The 21,505-nt window shown below is 43.6% G+C and overlaps 1 protein-coding gene across 13 annotated transcripts in view; it reads right to left on the bottom strand.

Annotated features, from left to right (window-relative positions):
• The window catches only part of BCL2 (BCL2 apoptosis regulator), a 184,665-nt gene extending 164,173 nt beyond the window's left edge, over window positions 1-20,492 (bottom strand). For 3 of the 13 annotated variants that reach the window (XR_014251749.1, XR_014251750.1, XM_082416935.1), the window contains exons 1-2: window positions 19,344-20,483; window positions 18,282-19,131 (exon numbers count right to left, since the gene is read on the bottom strand). Coding sequence is in view for 11 of the 13 variants with exons in the window: in XM_082416935.1 (XP_082273061.1) it covers window positions 18,282-18,848 (567 nt within the window). In the remaining 2 variants the exon portion in view is untranslated. Of the gene's footprint in view, window positions 1-1,613; window positions 12,722-18,281; window positions 19,132-19,343 lie in introns of those variants that run through there. The other 10 variants (XM_082416939.1, XM_082416938.1, XM_082416943.1 and 7 more) reach the window with 8 other exon arrangements.
• Between the last annotated feature and the right edge of the window lie 1,013 nt (window positions 20,493-21,505).

Raw genomic sequence — 21,505 nt, 5'->3', positions numbered from 1 at the left:
GCCTCATGGCCTTTAGGAACTGAGGAAATCCTACTGATGAAAGCTCCACCATTTTTTCAGTTCAAAAACCACTTCACTCACCAAATTTATGTTGGTTACCTAAAGACAGGAGCCCGATCTTAAAAGTAAATAAAAACATAGATTGCTAGATAGATGCCAATAATCAGAAACAATCGTTTATATATAATTCCATTTGCCCCCTGCTGAAAGGGGCTGTTTTCTAGAACCCTCACGTCGAGTTTTAGCAAATTCTCACATCCACCATACTACCGTCCCCTTAGAAGGCGTTTCAAGGTCAAGTGTGCCCAGCTCACAAGCCCATCCATGGGCATCACATGGCAAACAGTTAGATGTCCCTCTGCCGTTAACATGAAACACATCTCAAAAGCTGTATCAAAGGAAGGAAAATAACCTGAAACGCGAAACTACATTTTAATTTTCCTGAAAATGTTTGAGATAAAGAGCAGCAGAGGATACTGTTTTCCAAAATTAGATATACTTGATTAGGTTTCTATTGAGGAATCGGTGTCCTTATGAAAACACACCCTGAGAAGCACCACAGTATAAAGAAATATCCTGGAGGCTGGCACTGAATTCCCGCTTCTCTTGACTTACTGGCTCTCACGTAGCTTTGTTAGTCAAAAGTTTTCTCTTCACGTGTGAATAAACAAATAACAAAAACAACGTGGGAAGAGGAAGGCAGAGAGAAGTGGGAATATATCAATAATACCGGCCTTACCTAGAGTTTTGTGAAGATCAAATGGGCCAACAGATCCGAATTCCTTCAGAAACTTTAAAATCCTCCATCAAGGCAAGAGACTACTGTTGTAATGTTTTCACCTGGAAAATAATTCTCTGGAAACTGCCTTTCATAACTGAATTCTTTCTTCAAACACACCTTTATTAACTGATTGTTAATGAAGATTTATTGCAATGTGAATTCCAATAAAATTAAGTTTTCAACCAGGCAGCGTTAATTTAAGACAATGGCAAATTTAAAAAATACTCTTCTATAAACAGAACGTTGACCATATTCTTTTCAAAGCGACGAGAGAAGAAAGACCGCTGTAACTGAAGAAGAAATGAGCAACGCTCTGAAGCATTCAGTCAATCACTACATCTTCCTAAAAACCTCTCCACTCCAGTCCTAATCATCGCTCAAAGCTAGCAATTCCCTGCGCTCCTCACCACCGTCCCTCTTCATCAGGAACACGGTGTCTGCTCGTTTACTGAGTCAACCTCCCACCTGTCACTAACATCGCCGTCTCCTTAATCAAGTGGAGCCAGAGTGACCTTTCTAGAATAAACCCCTCCATGGCGGTACAACTCCAGCCTCACCTTTCTGGTCCGCCTCACTGGCACTCCTCATGCCAGCCAGGCTGGGCTCCTCCGCCCCTGCAACTCCCCACGTGCTCTCTTGCCTCTGGCCTTTGTTCTCGGGGCTCTGTCTGCTGGCCATCTCTACTCCTCCTCCCCACACCCCTAGGTTACTTCCAGCTCATCCTCCAGGCTTCAGCTCCCTTTCCTGGGAAAACTTCCCTGACTCTAATAAATGCCCCGACTGGGGTTGCATTTCTTCACCCCCCAGCTTCCCCCCTCCCCAACCCCGCTCTTCTGCAGTTGCTGTTTCATGAACTCCACCCCCCCAGACTGCAAGCCAGCTCTCTGCAGCTCTCACCTCCCGAGGCTGGCCTACAGCATGCAGCCAATGGGGAAAAAATGTGCACGATAAAGGAATAACCCATCTCCTGTTCTGTCTGCTTTAACTGTGTGATCCAACACACACACACACAGAGCAATTATTTTCTGGAAAACACAGAGATGCAAGTGGGCCCTTCCTAATATGAACGAGGACATCTTTTTCAACTTCATTCCGAGCCAAACAGGTAGAGAGCTTTGAAGGAAGAGTCAAGTGTCTCAACTCGTATTAAATTTCCCCAAAGTTTCCATATTTGAAAACCACTGATTTACTCACTGGCCATGCCCTTTCAATATTCCCTACAAAAGGTATTTTCAAATTCCATTTGACATGTACTTTCATCAGTTAATTTTTAATTGAGCCAAATATTAAACGCTCACATTAACCGGACAAAGCATGTTTAGCTACTGATTTGCAGTGACAGCTTGTGTTATTCTCACACACAGGCCAAGCATGAAATAGAAAACTAATAACCCCTTAAGTGTATTCTCAAAGTATCATTTATGGGAAAGAAAACTACATTCAAAGGAAACTTGTGCAATGGCTGTCATTTTTTTTCCCCTCAGCCGCAAGCTGTTACAAAGCAGGGAAGCTCATTTTCTCACGGATCCGGAGGAGCTCAAGAATCCCACTGTCACTGGACGGATTCATTAAGAAGGAATCTGGCAGCAGCATAGGGGACAGACACTTTGGAGAACGGGCCAATTATCTGGGTGTCCTTTATAATTTGAAGTTTCTGAATTCACTTATAGATAAGCCACTTGAAGAGGGTCTGGCAGTGGTAACATAATGCACAGATGGCCACGGAAGAAACGAGAGGGAAGAATGGAAGATGTGGGGGAAAAGAGAATTTGCTTGTGGTTTCATTCATGGGGACAGATCTGTAAGCTGACACATCCCTCTTTTGAAAAAGCCCCTGGAGAAGTATGGTCAAGCTTCATTACAAGTAAACAAATCATACAGTCTTTCTCCAACAGATGACAAATGATGAGCAACGATGCTTTGGAGTTTGCTTCACGCCAAGGAACGAGGATTCTCAAAATGCAAGTTCCACCAGTTCTTAAAAAACCACAAAAAGGCTGTGATGCTTGCTTCAACCAGAACAGAGAACTTAGCCCAAAGCTGCCAGGACAGTGGTTTGCTCCGTGCCACCCTTGGTGGTCTTCTTGTTGGTCAGTGTCTGGAGAAATGAAATCCTAGGTTCTCTTTCTTCTGGGAACACTGAGCTGTACCAACTCCCACCTTGTACTGGCTGCTTGTTTTTAGGGGAGAGTAACTAGGGGACCATTTATCCTTGTGACTTTTATGCTATAGTTCTTTTATACTTTAACTACAACAATAATAAGAGAGGAAAAACCACTTTGTTCCCACTGTGAGAACCATGAACAAGCCCTGCTTTTTGTAATGATAAGATAAAAAAATAATGAATAATTTTAGATAAGACTTTGACTCTCTGAACTGGGCCTGAGACGAGAAACACGAGAATTGAGAGCAACTGTGCACATATATGCAGACTGTGTGCACGTATTTTTTGTATAAACAGACACAATGTGACAATCAATGGGCTAGTCTCTAATATTAGCATTAAGGACTTTCGTGAAAGTTGAATGTTTATTATAAAGCAACATCTAGAAGATTCCTTTTCGGGTATGAATGACAAACTTTTTCAATTCAATGGTGAAGGATGAAATCAAAACACTTCAGGTATTTTTCTTTGTTCATTGTTACTAAATATTAATGGATCAGTGGGATGGGACATTTGGAACACATGTGTCCCTATAATGGGATGTTATAGAGTGGGACACACATACTCTATTTAATAAGTGGGGTGGGACATTAGTCGGTTAGGGTGACTTTGATGTTCAAAGTGATCAAAATCCATTTATTCAATCAACAATCATTCTGTGCACCTATTATCTACTATGCTGGGTGCAGGTTAAATGTAATAGGAGGACTATTTTTTTTAATTTATTTATTTTTTGGCTGCGGCACTCGGCATGTGGGATCCTAGTTCCCTGACCAGGGATCGAACCCACGCCCCCTGCAGTGGAACCTCGGAGTCTTTACCACTGGACCGTCAGGGAAGTCCCAGGACTATTTTATTAAGCAAGGAATTGCCAGTGAAGGAGAACACCTTGACTGTTTAAGACCCCTACAAAGGGAGGACACTATTAGGAGGCTGAAACGACACTCATCTGACTCAAGGTGAATTATCTTTTAAGTAGGCAAACTGGCTGTGGGGAACCAAGCTCTGAACAGTAAAACTTCAAGTTAATCACCTTCATTCAATCCACAGAAGTCCTCAGAGGACTTTGGGGGAAAGGCGGTGTAGAAACAGCAGTAATAAAAGAAGGTAGAATCAGCAGGGGCAGCTAGGACCACTTTTGGAAATAAAGAGGAAAATGGGAAATCTACCTGGTCTGGGGAAAAGGCATAGGGTATTCCTGCCCCAACTTCTCTCTTCTAGATCCTTAAGACCAACTGCTGCTGGGCATTTCCACTTGGATATCCTATTGGGAGCTCAAGTTGAAAATGTCCAAATTAAGTTCATCACATGTATCCCACAAAACAGTCATTGTTCTTATCTTTCCTTTCTCTCTGAAGGACAATATCATTTTTTTGAGCCAGCTGGGTTTTGAACTTGTGTCCTCTGCTTCTTTCCCTCCCTCATTTCTCACGTTCAATCTGTTCTCAGTCCTTTGGGTCCACTTCTCCACCAGCCCCCCACACCTGTCCCCATTCCCCCACTGCCATGGTTCCAACTTCCTGCCTGGCCTCCCACTGTCCAGCCTCAGTCATTGTCAACCTTCCACAAGCCCACACATCCCGCCTTGTCTCAGAACCCTTTCGATATCCTTTTAACATCTACCAAGTTAAACACCAACCTCTCAACTTAGGGCCAGTCTTATCTCACCAGAGATCTCTCAGACTCTTTACAATCCCCCAGCAACACCTCATGCATTCCTGCCTGCTCTGCATCCTCCAGCCCAGCTACCTGGAATGCCCTCTCCCCACATCTCCCAACTATTATCTCCGGCATAAAGCTCTTCCAGATCCCCTTCTACCTGGCCTGGATCACTCTGTCCACTAAAGTGTGTAAAGGATTACAGCACTTTACACAGTACTTGTCTTAGTCTCACTATTGGTAGGCAAGTTCCTTAGGCAAAGGTTATCGTCCACATTTTTCACTCAAGTGAAACATCTGGCATAGAGCTTTGCACATAGTAAGCCCTCAATAAACGTTTTCTCAATGGAAAAAGGTAGTGTGCATGCTCTACAAAATAACAAGATCTTTATAATACTTTCCGTTCCCATCACTGCCTTGGTTGCTAGGAACTCCTTGGGGTTAAGATTTGCAAACAACTGCTCATTTTCCTTGATTAAGACTTCTTCTTATTGTTTTCTCCTTTTTTTTTTAAAGGGATTATTTATTTATTTGTTTGTTTATTTATTTATGGCTGTATTGGGTCTTCGTTGCTGCGTGCAGGCTTTCTCTAGTTGAGGTGAGCGGGGGCTACTCTTCGTTGCGGTGCGCAGGCTTCTCATTGCGGTGGCTTCTCTTGTGGAGCACAGGCTCTAGGCACACAGGCTTCAGTACTTGTGGCATGCAGGCTCAGTAGCTGTGGCTCGTGGGCTCTAGAGCACAGGCTCGGTAGTTGTGGCACACGGGCTTAGTTGCTCCGTGGCATGTGGGATCTTCCCGAACCAGGGCTCGAACCTGGGCCCCTGCACTGGCAGGCAGATTCTTACCACATCGTTTTCTTCTTATACTGTTATTTAAATATTTAGTAAGTGGCTCTGCATCATTATACTTAAAATTTTGTTAGAAAATAGCTCCAAACCACCTCTAAAAGTTTTCAGCTTTAAAAAGAGAGAGAGAGGTAGATAGACACATATCCCAGCAGGAATTCATAAAGAAAATAGCTAGGAGAGACTTTCAAGATGGCGGAGGAATAAGACGTGGCGATCACCTTCCTCCCCACAAATACATCAGAAATACATCTACATGTGGAACAACTCCTACAGAACACCTACTAAATGCTGGCAAAAGACCTCAGACTTCCCAAAGGCAAGAAACTCCCCACGTACCTGGCCGTGTGGCTGACAGGATCTTGGTGCTCCGGCGGGGTGGCAGGCCTGTGCCTCTGAGGTGGGAGAGCTGAGTTTAGGATACTGGTCCACAAGAGACCTCCCAGCTCCACATAATATCAAACGGCGAAAGCTCTCCCAGAGATCTCCATCTCAATGCTGAGACCCAGCTCCACTCAACGACCAGCAAGCTACAGTAATAGACACCCTATGCCAAACAACTAGCAAGACAGGAACAAAACCCCACCCATCAGCAGAGAGGCTGCCAAAAACCATAATAAGATCACAGACACCCCAAAACACACCACTGGACGCGGTACTGCCCACCAGAAAGACAAGATCCAGCCTCATCCACCAGAACACAGGCACCAGTCCCCTCCACCAGGAAGCCTACACAACCCACTGAACCAACCTTAGCCACTGGGGGCAGACACCAAAAACAGTGGGAACTATGAACCTGCAGCCTGTGAAAAGGAGACCCCAAACACAGTAAGTTAAGCACAATGAGAAGACAGAGAAACACACAGCAGATGAAAAAGAATTCAGTGTAATGATAGTAAAGATGATCCAAAATCTTGGAAATAGAATGGAGAAAATACAAGAAACGTTTAACAAGGACCAAGAAGAACTAAAGAGCAAACAAACAGTGATGAAAAACACAATAAGTGAAATTAAAAATTCTCTAGAAGGAATCAATAGCAGAATAACTGAGGCAGAAGAACAGATAAGTGACCTGGAAGATAAAATAGTGGAAATAACTACCACAGAGCATAATAAAGAAAAAAGAATGAAAAGAATTGAGGACAGTCTCAGAGACCTCTGGGACAACATTAAATGCACCAACATTCGAATTATAGGGGTCCTAGAAGAAGAAGAGAAGAAGAAAGAGACAGAGAAAATATTTGAAGAGATTATAGTTGAAAACTTCCCTAACATGGAAAAGGAAATAGTATATCAAGTCCAGGAAGCGCAGAGAGTCCAATACAGTATAAATCCAAGGAGAAACACGCCAAAACACATATTAATCAAACTATCAAAAATCAACTACAAAGAAAAAATATTAAAAGCAGCAAGGGAAAAACAACAAATAAAATACAAGCGAATCCCCATAAGGTTAACAGCTGATCTTTCAGCAGAAACTCTGCAAGCCAGAAGGGAGTGGTAGGACATACTTAAAGTGATGAAAGGGAAAAACCTACAACCAAGATTACTCTACCCAGCAAGGATCTCATTCAGATTTGACAGAGAAATTAAAACCTTTACAGACAAGCAAAAGCTAAGAGAATTCAGCACCACCAAACCAGCTTTACAACAAATGCTAAAGAAACTTCTCTAGGCAGGAAACACAAGAGAAGGAAAAGACCTAAAATAACAAACCCAAAACAATTAAGAAAATGGTAGTAGGAACATACATATCGATCACTACCTTAAATGTAAATGGATTAAATGCTCCAACCAAAAGACATAGAGTGGCTAAATGGATACAAAAACAAGACCCGTAGATATGCTGTCTACAAGAGACCCACTTCAGACATAGGGACACATACAGACTGAAAGTGAGGGAATGGAAAAAGATATTGCATGCAATGGAAATCAAAAGAAAGCTGGAGTAGCAATTCTCATATCAGACAAAACAGAGTTTAAAATAAAGACTATTACAAGAGACAAAGAAGGACACTACATAATGATCAAGGGATCAATCCAAGAAGAAGATATAACAATTGTAAATATTTATGCACCCAACATAGGAGCACCTCAATACATAAGGCAAATGCTAACAGCCATAAATGGGGAAATCGACAGTAACAGAATCATAGTAGGGAACTTTAACACCCCACTTTGACCAATGGACAGATCATCCAAAATGAAAATAAATAAGGAAATACAAGCTTTAAATGATACATTAAACAAGATGGACTTAATTGCTATTTATAGGACATTCCATCCAAAAACAACAGAATACACTTTCTTCTCAAGTGCTCATGGAACATTCTCCAGGATAGATCATATCTTGGGTCACAAATCAAGCCTTGGTAAATTTGGGAAAATTGAAATCATATCAAGTATCTTTTCCGACCACAACGCTATGAGACTAGATATCAATTACAGGAAAAAACCTGTAAAAATTACAAACCCATGGAGGCTAAACAATACACTACTAAATAACCAAGAGATCACTGAAGAAATCAGAGAAAATAAAAAAATACCCAGAAACAAATGACAATGAAAACACGACGACCCAATACCTATGGGATGCAGCAAAAGCAGTTCTAACAGGGAAGTTTATAGTAATACAATCCTACCTCAAGAAACAAGAAACATCTCAAATAAACAACCTAAAGCAATTAGAGAAAGAAGAACAAAAAAACCCCAAAGTTAGCAGAAGGAAAGAAATCATAAAGATCAGATAAGAGATAAATGAAAAAGAAATGAAGGAAACAATAGCAAAGATCAAAAAAAGTAAAAGATGGTTTTTTGAGAAGATAAACAAAATTGATAAACTATTAGCCAGACTCATCAAGCAAAAAAAGGGAGAAGACTCAAATCAATAGAATTAGAAATGAAAAAGGAGAAGTAACAACTGACACTGCAGAAATACAAAGGATCATGAGAGATTACTACAAGCAACTCTATGCCAATAAAATGGACAACCTGGAAGAAATGGACAAATTCTTAGAAAAGCACAACCTTCCGAGGCTGAACCAGGAATAAACAGAAAATATGAACAGACCAATCACAAGCACTGAAATTGAGACTGTGATTAAAAATCTTCTAACAAACAAAAGCCCAGGACCAGATGGCTTCACAGGCGAATTCTATCAAACATTTAGAGAAGAGCTAACACCTATCCTTCTCAAACTCTTTCAAAATATAGCAGAGGGAGGAACACTCTCAAACTCATTCTACGAGGCCATCATCACTCTGATACCAAAACCAGACAAAGATGTCACAAAGAAAGAAAACTACAGGGCAATATCACTGATGAACATAGATGCAAAAATCCTCAACAAAATATTAGCAAACAGAATCCAACAGCACATTAAAAGGATCATACACCATGATGAAGCGGAGGTTTATCCCAGGAATGCAAGGATTCTTCAATATATGCAAATCAATCAACGTGATACACCAAATTAACAAATTAAAGGTGAAAAACCATATGATCATCTCAAGAGATGCAGAAAAAGCTTTTGACAAAATTCAACATCCATTTATGATAAAAACCCTCCAGAAAGTAGGAATAGAGGGAACTTACCTGAATATAATAAAGGCCATATATGACAAACCCACAGCCAACGTCGTTCTCAATGGTGAAAAACTGAAACCATTCCCCCTAAGACCAGGAACAAGACAAGGTTGTCCACTCTCACCATTATTATTCAACATATTTTTGGAAGTTTTAGCCACAGCAATCAGAGAAGAAAAAGAAATAAAAGGAATCCAAATTGGAAAAGAAGTAAAGCTGTCACTGTTTGCAGATGACATGATACTATACATAGAGAATCCTAACGATGCCACCAGAAAAGTACAAGAGCTAATCAATGAATTTGGTAAAGTAGCAGGATACAAAATTAATGCACAGAAATCTCTTGCATTCTTATACACTATTGATGAAAAATCTGAAAGAGAAATTAAGGGACCACTCCCATTTACCACTGCAACAAAAAGAATAAAATATCCAGGAATAAACCTACCTAAGGAGACAAAAGGCTTGAATGCAAAAAATTATAAGACACTGATGAAAGAAATTAAAGATGATACAAACAGACGGAGAGATATACCACGTTCTCGGATTGGAAGAATCAATATTGTGAAAATGACTATACTACCCAAAGCAATCTACAGATTCAATGCAATCCCTATCAAACTACCAACGGCATTTTTCACAGAACTAGAACAAAAAATTTCACAATTTGTATGGAAACACAAAAGACCCTGAATAGCCAAAGCAATCTTGAGAAAGGAAAACAGAGCTAGAGGAGTCAGGCTCCTTGACTTCAGACTATACTACAAAGCTACAGTAATCAAGACAGTATGGTACTGGCACAAAAACAGAAATATAGATCAACGGAACAGGATAGAAAGCCTAGAGATAAACCCACGCACATATGGTCCCCTTATCTTTGAAAAAGGAGGCAAGAACATACAATAGAGAAAAGACAGCCTCTTCAACAAGTGGTTCTGGGAAAACTGGACAGCTACATGTAAAAGAATGAAATTAGAACACTCCCTAACACCATACACAAAAATAAACTCAAAATGGATTAAAGACCTAAATGTAAGGCCAGACACTATCAAACTCTTAGAGGAAAACATAGGCAGAATACTCTATGACATAAATCACAGCAAGATCCTTTTTGACCTACCTCCTAGAGAAATGGAAATAAAAATAAACAAATAGGACCTAATGAAACTTAAAAGCTTTTGCACAGCAAAGAAAACCATAAACAAGACGAAAAGACAACCCTCAGAATGAGAGAAAATATTTGCAAATGAAGTAACTGACAAAGGATTAATCTCCAAAATTTACAAGCAGCTTATGCAACTCAATATCAAAAAAACAAACAACCAAATCCAAAAATGGGCAGAAGACTTAAATAGAAATTTCTCCAAAGAAGATATACAGAGTGCCAACTAACACTTGAAAGGATGCTCAACATCACTAATCATTAGAGCAATGCAAATCAAAACTATAATGAGGTTCACCTCATACCGGTCAGAATGGCCATCATCAAAAAATCTAGAAACAATAAATGCTGGAGAGGGTGTGGAGAAAAAGGAACCCTCTTGCACTGTTGGTGGGAATGTAAATTGATACAGCCACTATGAAGAACAGTAAGGAGGTTCTCTAAAAAACTAAAAATAGAACTATCATACAACCCAGCAATCCCACTACTGGGCATATACCCTGAGAAAACCATAATTCAAAAAGAGTCATGTACCACAATGTTCATCGCAGCTCTATTTATAATAGCCAGGACATGGAAGCAACCTAAGTGTCCATCGACAGATGAATGGATGAAGAAGATGTGGCACATATATACAATGGAATATTACTCAGGCGTAAAAAGAAACGAAATTGAGTTATCTATAGTGAGGTGGATGGACTTAAGAGTCTGTCATACAGAGTGAAGTAAGTCAGAAAGAGAAAAACAAATACCGTATGCTAACACATATATACGGAATCTAAAAAAAAAAAAAAAAAAATGGTTCTGAAGAACCTAGGGGCAGGACAGGAATAAAGACGCAGACGTAGAGAATGGACTTGAGGACATAGGGAGTGGGAAGGGTAAGCTGGAATGAAGAGAGTGGCATGGATATATATACACTACCAAATGTAAAATAGATAGCTAGTAGAAAGCAGCCACATAGTACAGGGAGATCAGCTCGGTGCTTTGTGACCACCTAGAGGGGTGGGATAGGGAGGGTGGGAGGGAGATGCAATAGGGAGGAGATATGGGGATATATGTATATGTATAGCTGATTCACTTTGTTATAAAGCAGAAACTAACACACCATTGTAAAGCAATTATACTTCAATAAAGATGTTAAAAAAAAAGAAAATAGCTAGGAGATAGCCCTGAAATTTTAGATTTACAGGTGCCAACTGGCATCCTTTATAGACTTTCTTTTTTTCCCAAGAGATAAAATATCAGTATCTGAAGATGATGATATAATTTGTAATTAACTTTATTCCTATGCTAATTGTAAGAAGGCATTGAACTAAGAAGACTAAGTTTTTGTCCCATATTCCCTTTGAAAATTCTAATGCATCTCAGTAGACTATTCGGCTGCAATTGAATTTCAAAGGTAATACATAGGTATGACATTCATCGTGCTGTAAAGCAGAAGAAATCTTAGTATTTGTGAAGAAGAGTTGGAAAAAGTCAAGAAAAGACAACCTGCAACACTTATGCCTTGTTTGGTGCTCCAAGCATTAGAAGTCATAAACTCTCCATATTCTTTCACAGCTTAAGAAAAGACATTTTAAAAATAGAGAAATATAGTAATTGGAACTGTCACAAGAAAGATGTATTGGCCTCAATGGTAAAATCTCCCTTGGAAAATTTAAGCTTCACTTGACACAGTGGGTCCTTGGGCTGGTTTCAGGAGACAGAGTAAAAAGGAGAGTGGGGTCAGTCATAAGCTTCTGACTCATTACGTTGACGCTGCAGAGAGCTGATTAGCCAATTATTAACTAAAAATGGAATATGGCTCCATCCCTGAAATTCTGAAGGCAAAACAAGGAGCAGAATGGAAATACTGATGCCAGTGAAATTGCTCGTAGAATCTGGTCAATCGCCTAAGAAAATCAGCCAAGTAGTCCTTAGTGCTTTTGTAACTGCTACCAATGGCCACGCCAGCATGTCAGAGAGATTCTCTTTCTAACATGTTTAAGAGGGCGTTTGGGGAAGTACTCTTTAGTATAAGCTATTTTAGTTGTTTAGTTAGTCAAACTTTATCTAAGGCTAGAGTATAACCCTCACTCTACTCTCACATTGCAGAGATCAGAGGTAGTACAAACTCCTCCAGCAGATTCTATGTTTTCCCTGCACAGGGTTGGAATTTATGATCTCTGGAGGGAAAGCATCATATCTGATGACAGAATTTTTCCTTGCCCGGTTGCCTGTAGCAAGATTGGAGTAAGGGTTATAATATTCCACCTTGGGCAGACCCCTTTTCTGCCCCCTCTTGCTGGTTATCCAGACATAATGCTCTTTCCTTCAGGTGAATCCCACCCTTCACATGTTGGAAGGTGACAAGGAGCTACCCCTTGGAGGTCTCCCTGTGGTGGGGTGATGGGCAGGTAGGGGTCAGTGATGGAGGCTGGCAGGAGAGGGGAGGGTCCCCGATGAGAAAGCCCACACGGCTCTGGAGAAACAATCATTCCGTCATCATTCTCACTGAAGGACAGCTGGGTTTATCTTTTGTCTGGCAAATAAAGAGCAGAGAAATCGTGTTGGCACTACAAAATCGAGTACAGATCAGAACATGCAGCAATCTACGAAAATACTTTTAGAAATGAAAATGGCTTTGTCGTAACTTCAAAAGTTTTACAACCTCCATTTAAAGAAAAAGGACCACGCGTAAAAGATGTTAGATGGTAAACACCTGCTCTTCAGGAACACAAATGTCACAGTGGACTAGGAATTTCTATAAGTAGCGTTTTGGAAGAGAAGCCTCTTAATAAACAGAACAGTGCTAGAACCTAAAACCAAACCAAAACAAAAGCTTTTGTTTTCATCTCTCCCCTGTTCTGGTTCAAATCCACTTGGACTTGTCTGCATACCAGAATGATTTAAGAAAGATAGTTCTTCAAATTAATCTATTCTAATCAACCTCATCAGAGTCTCGGGTGTCTTTTACCAAAAAAAAAAAAATTAATGAAATACTTTAAAAACTGCAGGCTAGTGTTTATTAAGTCTTCATAATATGTAGAAAGAGCACCTAATGGGTAAATATTTACCAAGGGAACTCCCCCTGCCTTTCAGTTCTCTTAAGCGTACGTCCGTGTAACATAGTATTTTTTAAATCATCTATGTTTCTCCTCCTAGTTAAATCAGGCCTAATGCACACATGAACAACCATATGGTTAGAAATAACTTTTTCAGACAAAGATTGAAGTGTATGCAAAATAACACATCCTTAGGGTTTTGTTTTGTTTTGTTTTGTTTCTTCTTTTTCCCTCTAAATCTGAGAGTTTAGAATCATCTTGTCAGGCTGTGTGGCAACTGAGTTCACAACGACATCTCCAGCCCTGGTCTGTGAGGGCATCCAGGGCAGGGGAAAAGCCTTCCTCCCTGGACCCCCAAACTAACCCAGGGCCGAGCACATAGAAGACTTGCAGTCATGTCTGTTGAATAACTGTCTCCGTCCTTGGCTGACTCTCATCATTAACTGCGTTTCGATGTCAAGCACTGATTTTGTTTGAATTGAACCTCAAATACGATATATCTCTGGGGGAAAAAAAATCCTTTTTACTTGTACACTACAAATACAGGGTTGTTTTTCCAGCACAAATGCGCTTCTGCTGAAATACTGCTTTGCTAAAGTCTTGCAAAGACACGATGGATGACCTCGGAAATGGGTGCGGGGACGTGCTGAGTGGGAGAGACCACCATTAATACCCACAGCACCCACACACCTGCTTTATGAGTGGGTTTGTCATCCTCCAAAAAGCTGACTAGGACTGGGAGTCGAGATAAAGAAAAACTGTTTAAGAGTTTGGCTTACAAAAAAAAAAAAAAATCTGTGGCTTTCTGTTACCTGGTGTGCTGTGTAGCCTAATAACATTTAGCAATTCTGAAATGTACCGGTTCAATCAAGGATTGCTAAAAAGATCAATCAGTTCTCACTAGAAAGCACAGCTAAAAGTAACAGGATGCACAGAAGAAAGCCATGTTTTCGACCGACATTAAACAGCAACAAAGGCCCTAAAACAGAAAAGAGAACTGAGTGAACTATATAATTTTACAAAAGTCCCCAAAAGCAATCGCTCAACAGCACATAACTGCAAACTCTAGGAGCAATAATGTATCTTTCTCTACAAAATAAATTACTGAAAGAGGTCATGTGATTCTTAGCAGGCAGAAAGATGCACTTTCCCAAGGAAAGTTCGTCATTAAATATATTATTTAAGACTGGATCATCTTCAGGCTATTTTTAATCCTATCATTTTGCTGCCAAAATTGGCTATAAGCAGCTGAAACTCAGCCACTAGAAAACTGAGGCTTTTTCATGTATTTTGTACACTGGCCTGAGAAGAGTATTGCTTTCCAGTTAAGCAAACGTTTGGGTAGATGTGGACTACGTACAGAAAAGAGAAACTGCTTGCTGACCAACTAATAAAAAGGAAGCCACCCTCTACTGGATGTGGAGAAGTAAGTTCCTGTCTTCCTAAACCACAAAGACCAAATGACAAACAAACAAAAAAAGTCGCACCACCATGTCATCAACAGAATGAAGCCAATATCCAAGTTACGGCATCGCATTCTTGCAGCTGTCAAACATCTCACTCTCTCCTAAGACATGAAGCGAAATGTTGTCACGTTTCTCAGTTCGGAGGGCGCCATCAATGTTCATTCACCATCAACTTGCCCAAATCTCAACCCTCTGCTTGCAAGAGCCCCTTGGTCGTGAAGCGGTCTCAGGGCCCCTGAACTCATCTACAGAATTTGAACTGTGTTACAAGGGGATCAAACAATACCGAATGGAGCTATTAAAAGAGCTAAATTTCCTGTCTTTAACTGGAGTAGAAAAGCTATCTTACTTTCATGGGGTCTTTAATGCCAACACAAATTGTATAGCTACCACGCAAAACATTCTTGAGAGGATGGAGCTTATAATAATTTCTCTCCTGTCTCTCTTGCATTCCAGTCTATTTCTTCCAAGGGTCAGATCACTCTAGCGGATACATGGGAAATATTCAGCATCCTAGGTAATATTATGGACCCGCAGGGCCACTGGAAAGGTACACTGTAGGATCCATCCCAGGTTGCCGTTTTTCCTAAAAGGCGTCCACGAGAATCGATGGTCAGTGATGGCAGCCAGCATCTCTAACTCTCACGTGCACACAAACACCTGTAGACGTGGTGAACCACAGAGTCTGACTCAGAAGCTCTGGGGCGGGACCTGAGACTCTGCATCTCTAAGAAGCTCCCAGGTGACACCCAGGCTGCTGGTCCCTGAGCCACACTTGGAGTGGCAGGGTCTCGGACATCTCCTAGAACTGCTGCCTCCCTCTGGAAGCCTTATTCAGACTTAGGAATAAAGCCATACTCCACTCCACAGCCAACTTCTTCTTTAGTCTTTATATAATTTGTAGACTTCTAGGACCATCTCTCAGACACCTATCATCCAAGGCCCTGCTTTCTCCAAGTTATGGAACATGGAATGCAAACTGTTTTTCCTCGGTCTCAGAAGTAGCAGCAGCAAAGAAAAAAAATGTGACTTAGAATCTAAAGCCCCCGTAAGAATAGATTCAGTAGATGAGCTGATCCACTGAGTCTTGTAGACAGTACAAGTCATTGTCCAACGTTAAAATAATGTGCTAGCTCTCTTCTGAAATTTTACCATCCTTACTGAGTCCTTTACACTGCAAGACGCAACATATTATTAGAGATGCAACACTGATTGGTGCAAATTTGGAGGAAAATCTGTCTGTATGCCAAATGCTTAAAATAAAAATTTAGGTTCATAATGCACCTTTGAAAGGATAAGTACATCAGGCTCTCAAGTACTACCACTTTTATTATTCCAAAGTGTCCATTTATGATTGCATTTCCTGATATATACTTTTTTTTTGCCAAAGTCCTCTGCTTTCCTATTTAGTCATCCATCTATATGTTGTCCTGAAAGCTACACATTTTACCATCAGCTATTTGTGCTTCTATATGATTTATTTTTACTATAAGAGGTTTTGTCAAAAAAAGTTTATCATGTTCTACGGTACGTCATTGTGGTTTGGCATCATAAAATGTAGCCTCTACATTTATCAACCTCAGATACCTGTTGACCACAAAGATAGGCTCTACTAAGAAAACTCTATTTTGAAAGGAGGAAAAGGTGAGCCTTCACTTAAAAAGAAAATTCAACTGTATGAGATGTTAATATACCACAACTCGACAATAAAGATCAAGATTATATCTTAATTTCTATCATAAACATATGTCTCCATTTCCCATCTTTTTATTAAATTACTTGACACATGACAGTTACCACCATGGATTTCTTTCAACTAGAAAGAAAATTTTTTAAATTTTTTTCACAAAAATATGTAATAGTCAACTGTTGTATTAGTTTTACTTTGGTCTTAAAATGATCCTTTTGGCGTCTGGAAGTCCCTACCTCTTTGGTTATGGTGGTTAAAAATAAAACCACCTACTTAACCAAACATTTAACAAAAATATTCTTTACACACTTCACTGAACTCTTCCAGAATTACTAAAGATCTGATAATACCAGATCTCGAAAAACAAACAATTCTCAAAAAACATTTAAATGTTAGAGATTAAATGGGGATGTTTTACTTTTAAACACTGAACAGTGGCATCAATATTTTGTCAACTTTGGTCAAGTAGGATCAGATGTTCATGTCAGTCATCTACTTTTCTTGGCCTTTTCTCTTTTTGGCCCCTTACCATTAGCACACTTTGTAAACTGTAGTAAAATATGTAATGTGCTTCTTGAAATCGAATCCACCTGTAGTGACTTCTAAGCTTTTTGCTCCTGTTAGGTCCTATAAAATAATAACATTAGTAATTCTCCCTAGAGACTGTGAAAGGAAGCACTGAATTGCATCCTTTTTCAAAGACAGTTCTTCAGACTAAAAGACAAGAATTATTCCCCTTTCACTTTTTCACAAATTAATCACTTCAGATATAAAGTGTAGATGTCAATTACACTTCTTCAGTCTTAGGATCTGTACCCCTCCCCCAAAGAACCACACACACAAAAAAACTTTATGGTGACATGATAGAGGCTCTATCTAGCACAACAGTACCAGAAAAAAAAAACAGTTCACAGATGTTCCTCAAAAATACAGGCATCAATCACTTCAGCTAAAGTCAGAGCACGAGAATCCACAGCTACGAATCAATTCTTCTACACTTTATATAGATACTCTAGATGCAAGTTTTGCCAGCAGAGGGGACCACCAAATCACGTGGATTCTAGGTGGTGAAAAGTAGAAGATACTAAAATTCCAGTAAACCTCAAAATCACACACAAGTTATAGAAATAGAACACAAGGTACGCAGCCAATGCAAATTCTGTCACTGACGAAATAAACAACCAGAGCTGAGTCTTCTTCAAGACACTAGGTCATGCCCACTAGGAACATGGCACACATTGGAGGCTGGAGTCGCCAGACTTTTGGAAAGTCAACTTACAGCTTACCTCTTTACAAACATCCAGGTGTTCCAGGGAAAGGGGCTACACTGGTTTTCCTCTTTGGGTAGATCTTACCAAGTGAGTCAGAAAAGGCATGCCCTTGGTCCTCTGGGAGAGTCTGCTCTTCCAACTGGATGGTTCTCAAATTTTAGTACAAAGAAGACACCCCCAGGGGAGCTTATTTCTGATGCGGATTGCCAGGACCCAGCCTGGCATCTAGTTTACGAGTTGTCCCTGAAATGTCCCATTTCAACAGGCTACTCAGGCCAGGTACCATGATGAGGGGGATACTCGGACCCCCAGTTTGAGAAACCCTGAAGGGATGCCATTTACCCCAAGATCCTACTGAACAGCAAAGACTGGATCTTTGAACCTCAATGGCTGGCAAGCAAGGGAACCAATTTTGCCGGGAAGCAATGATCACAGTTGGGTTGGCAGGGAGACCTCTGTACAGGGAAACAGGGAGGGAAGCCACAACCCTGATTTTATTTCATTGGCTCATCGGCCTCCCTTGGCCCAGTAGCCCACCCAGACTCCAACCGCCGCATCTCAGACCCGAGAGGTCCAGCCCAGACTCACATTCAACCAGACATGTACCTACCCAGCCTCCGTTATCCTGGATCCAGGTGTGCAGGTGTCGGTTCAGGTACTCAGTCATCCACAGGGCGATGTTGTCCACCAGGGGGGACATCTCCCGGTTGACGCTCTCCACACACATGACCCCACCGAACTCAAAGAAGGCCACAATCCTCCCCCAGTTCACCCCATCCCTGAAGAGCTCCTCCACCACCGTGGCAAAGCGTCCCCTCGCGGTGAAGGGCGTCAGGTGCAGCTGGCTGGACATCTCGGCGAAGTCGCGGCGGTAGCGACGAGAGAAATCATCACCGGCCTGGCGCAGGGTCAGGTGGACCACAGGTGGCACGGGGCTGAGCGCAGGCCCCCCGGCGGGGGCGGCGGGGGCGGTCTGGGGCGGCGGCGGGGAGGTCCTGGATGGCGCTGGGGTGCGCCCAGGCTGGGAGGAGAAGATGCCTGGCGCGGGGGCGGCCCCCGGGGACGCGGTGCCCGCGTCTCCGGCATCCCACTCGTAGCCCCTCTGCGACAGCTTATAGTGGATGTACTTCATCACTATCTCCCGGTTATCATACCCTGTTCTCCCAGCGTGCGCCATCCTTCCTCCACGGAAAAGCAGCCGGGTACCAACAGCACCTCTCGCCCCCGCTTCCCGCCCCACGGCCCCGCACGGGAGAAGAATAGTTATAATCCAGCTATTTTATTGGATGTGCTTTGCATTCTTGGATGAGGGGGTGTCTTCAGTCACGCGGAACACTTGATTCTGGTGTTTCCCTCTTGGCATGAGATGCAGGAAATTTTTATTTAAATTCCTTTCGGATCTTTATTTCATGAGGCACATTATTAGTTATTGTTAATAGCAGTCTACTTCTTCCGTGATGCTGAAAGGTTAAAAAAACTAATCAGTCAAAATCAGGTGCATTTCCCTTTATACACTGGGTGAAAGCAGGGCACACACACTACACGTTACACAGCTAAAAAGAATATAATAAACTGCCTGGAAATTAAACTTACTCGAATGCACTTAAAGTTAAAATCTCAACTGTTTCCACTGAAAGTTACATGAAACCCATTTCCTGTGCAAAGAACTTACTTGTATTTTTTCAGGACAGCATGATCCTCTGTCAAGTTTCCTTTTCCGTGAAAACAAATGCATAAGGCAAAGATTCCATCAATCTTCAGAACTCTCCAGTTATAGCTGCTGTGAAACTTGCAAATGAATCAGGAGTTGGGGGCGGAGGGTGTAAAAATTAGGAGAATTTCCAGTTTGATTCCCAGACTTCTCCTCACAGAAATGTCAATCCGTAGGAATCCCAACCGGAGATCTCAAGAGCACGAGCAAAGAAAGGCAGCGGCGGCGGCAGATGAATTACAATTTTCAGTCCAGTATTTGCAGAAGTCCTGTGATTTTCCCCCTCTCGGCAATTTACACGCGCACACACACGCGCGGGCACAGACATGGATCTCTGTCCGCGGGACCGCTTCACGCCTCCACGGGAGAGAGACAAGGACCGGGGGCCGGTGGACGAGCCGGGGACGGGGGCAGGAATCCTCTTCTGATTAAACTCCGAACAGCGAACGCATTTTCCGAAAAGCTGCTTGATAAATGAAGGCTGGACGCGCCCGGCCCGCCGGTGCCGAGCGCGAGAAGCCCGCGCTGTGTGTGGTGCGGCGAGGGCTAGGGAGAAGGACGTGGTGGGGGAGGGTTTTATTTTTTCCCTCTTTTCCTAAAAAGGATGACTGCTACGAAGTTCTCCCCCCTGGACCCCCTCTTCCGCTGCACCCCACCGGCGCACCCCGCCTCCGGGCTGCGCACCCTTTCTCCTCCTCCTGCTCCTGCGCGGCGGCGCTGGCGGCGCCCGCCTCCCCCGCGCTCCCGCCGCGCACCCGCTCCGGGCGATGACGGCCGCGCCGGCGGGGAGGGCCCGGCGCCCGGCACCTTCGCTGGCGGCTGCGGCGGCGGCGGCGGCGGCGGCGGCGGCGGCGGCGGCGGCTCGGCGGGGAAACCGAGAGCGGCGGGCGGGAGCGCGGCGGGAGCGCGGCGGGCGCGGGCGGGGGCGGGGGCGGGCGTGAGGAGGAAGGGGGCGGGCGCGGCGCGGGGGGGCCTGGCCTCTTCATTCTCCTCTCGAACCGACTGGTTTCCTGTACGTACGTCACACGGTTCATTCAAAAAAAGAAGAAAGAAAGAGCCCTCCTCGGAGCCGCCCCGCCGCCCCCTCCGCCCCCTCCGCCCCGCTCTCCTTGCCGGGTTAAAGGAGCCGCGGCCGGCCCGGGAGTGGCGCGCCCCGCTGGGGACTCATGGCGCGCAGGCCCGCGGCCGGGGAGGGAGCGCCCGGGACGGCCCCCGCCCGCTGCGCCCGCCCGCTGGGCCCGGCCGGTGGGTGGCGCAGGCCTCCCGCGCGGCCGCGGCGCGGTGGGTGTGCCAGGGGCCTCGTCGGGCCTGCGGCGGGCCCGGCGCGCGCTCGGAGTCTCCGGGGCCCGCGAGGGGCCGGGGGCGCCCGGGGAGCCGCACGCGGCCGGTCGAGCGGCTGCCGGGGCCAGGAGCTGGGGGGACGCCGACAAAACAAGCGCTGGAAGAGCGCCGGGAATCGCTTCGACCCTTCCTAGCCGTGCGCGCGCGGGGTGTGTGTGTGTCCGCGTCCACACATCGTGTTACCAGGGATTTCGACCCTTTCTAGCCGTGCGCGCGCGCGGTGTGTGCGTGTGTGTGTGTGTGTGTGTGTGTGTGTGTCCACACATCGTGTTACCAGGGACCTCAGCGCTGCCCTCCCATCAAGAGAGGCGACGCTGCACGTTCATCCGCGAGGGAAGCCCCAAGCATCGTGTTTACTTTCAAGCTGCTTCCTAGGTGTCCACGCACAACATACACTCTGGAGACACCATCCGTGACCGAGGCCACACAGAGCTCTCAGCGGCGCGGCCGAGGGATTAGTGAGGGATACCAAGGGCTTTCGAGTGGTTAAGTAAATGTTTTTCCTCTGCTTCTAACAATTTCGGCACTGGGTTAGGGCTGAACGCCACGGGGGGCTACAGGGCAACTTTCAGGCCCGCAGCCCCCCAGCCAGGGTGGGTGGGTTTCTAAAGGCCTCCGCGGTCGTCTAGCAGCCAATCTTAGATGTCCGCACCTTCTCGAGTTATCTATACATACACAAACCTATATATTACACACACATATGTACACATTTTTTTAAAAAAAATTCACCAGGATGAATAGCTCCCAGGAGAAAAGCACATAGGGCAAACAAGTTGCATGTG

This window comes from Balaenoptera physalus (assembly GCF_965194825.1).
Source record: "Balaenoptera physalus genome assembly, chromosome: 12".
Lineage (NCBI taxonomy): Eukaryota > Metazoa > Chordata > Mammalia > Artiodactyla > Balaenopteridae > Balaenoptera > Balaenoptera physalus.
The sequence above is the reverse complement of the archived record's forward strand: the minus strand, read 5'-3'. Positions and strand labels throughout refer to the sequence as shown.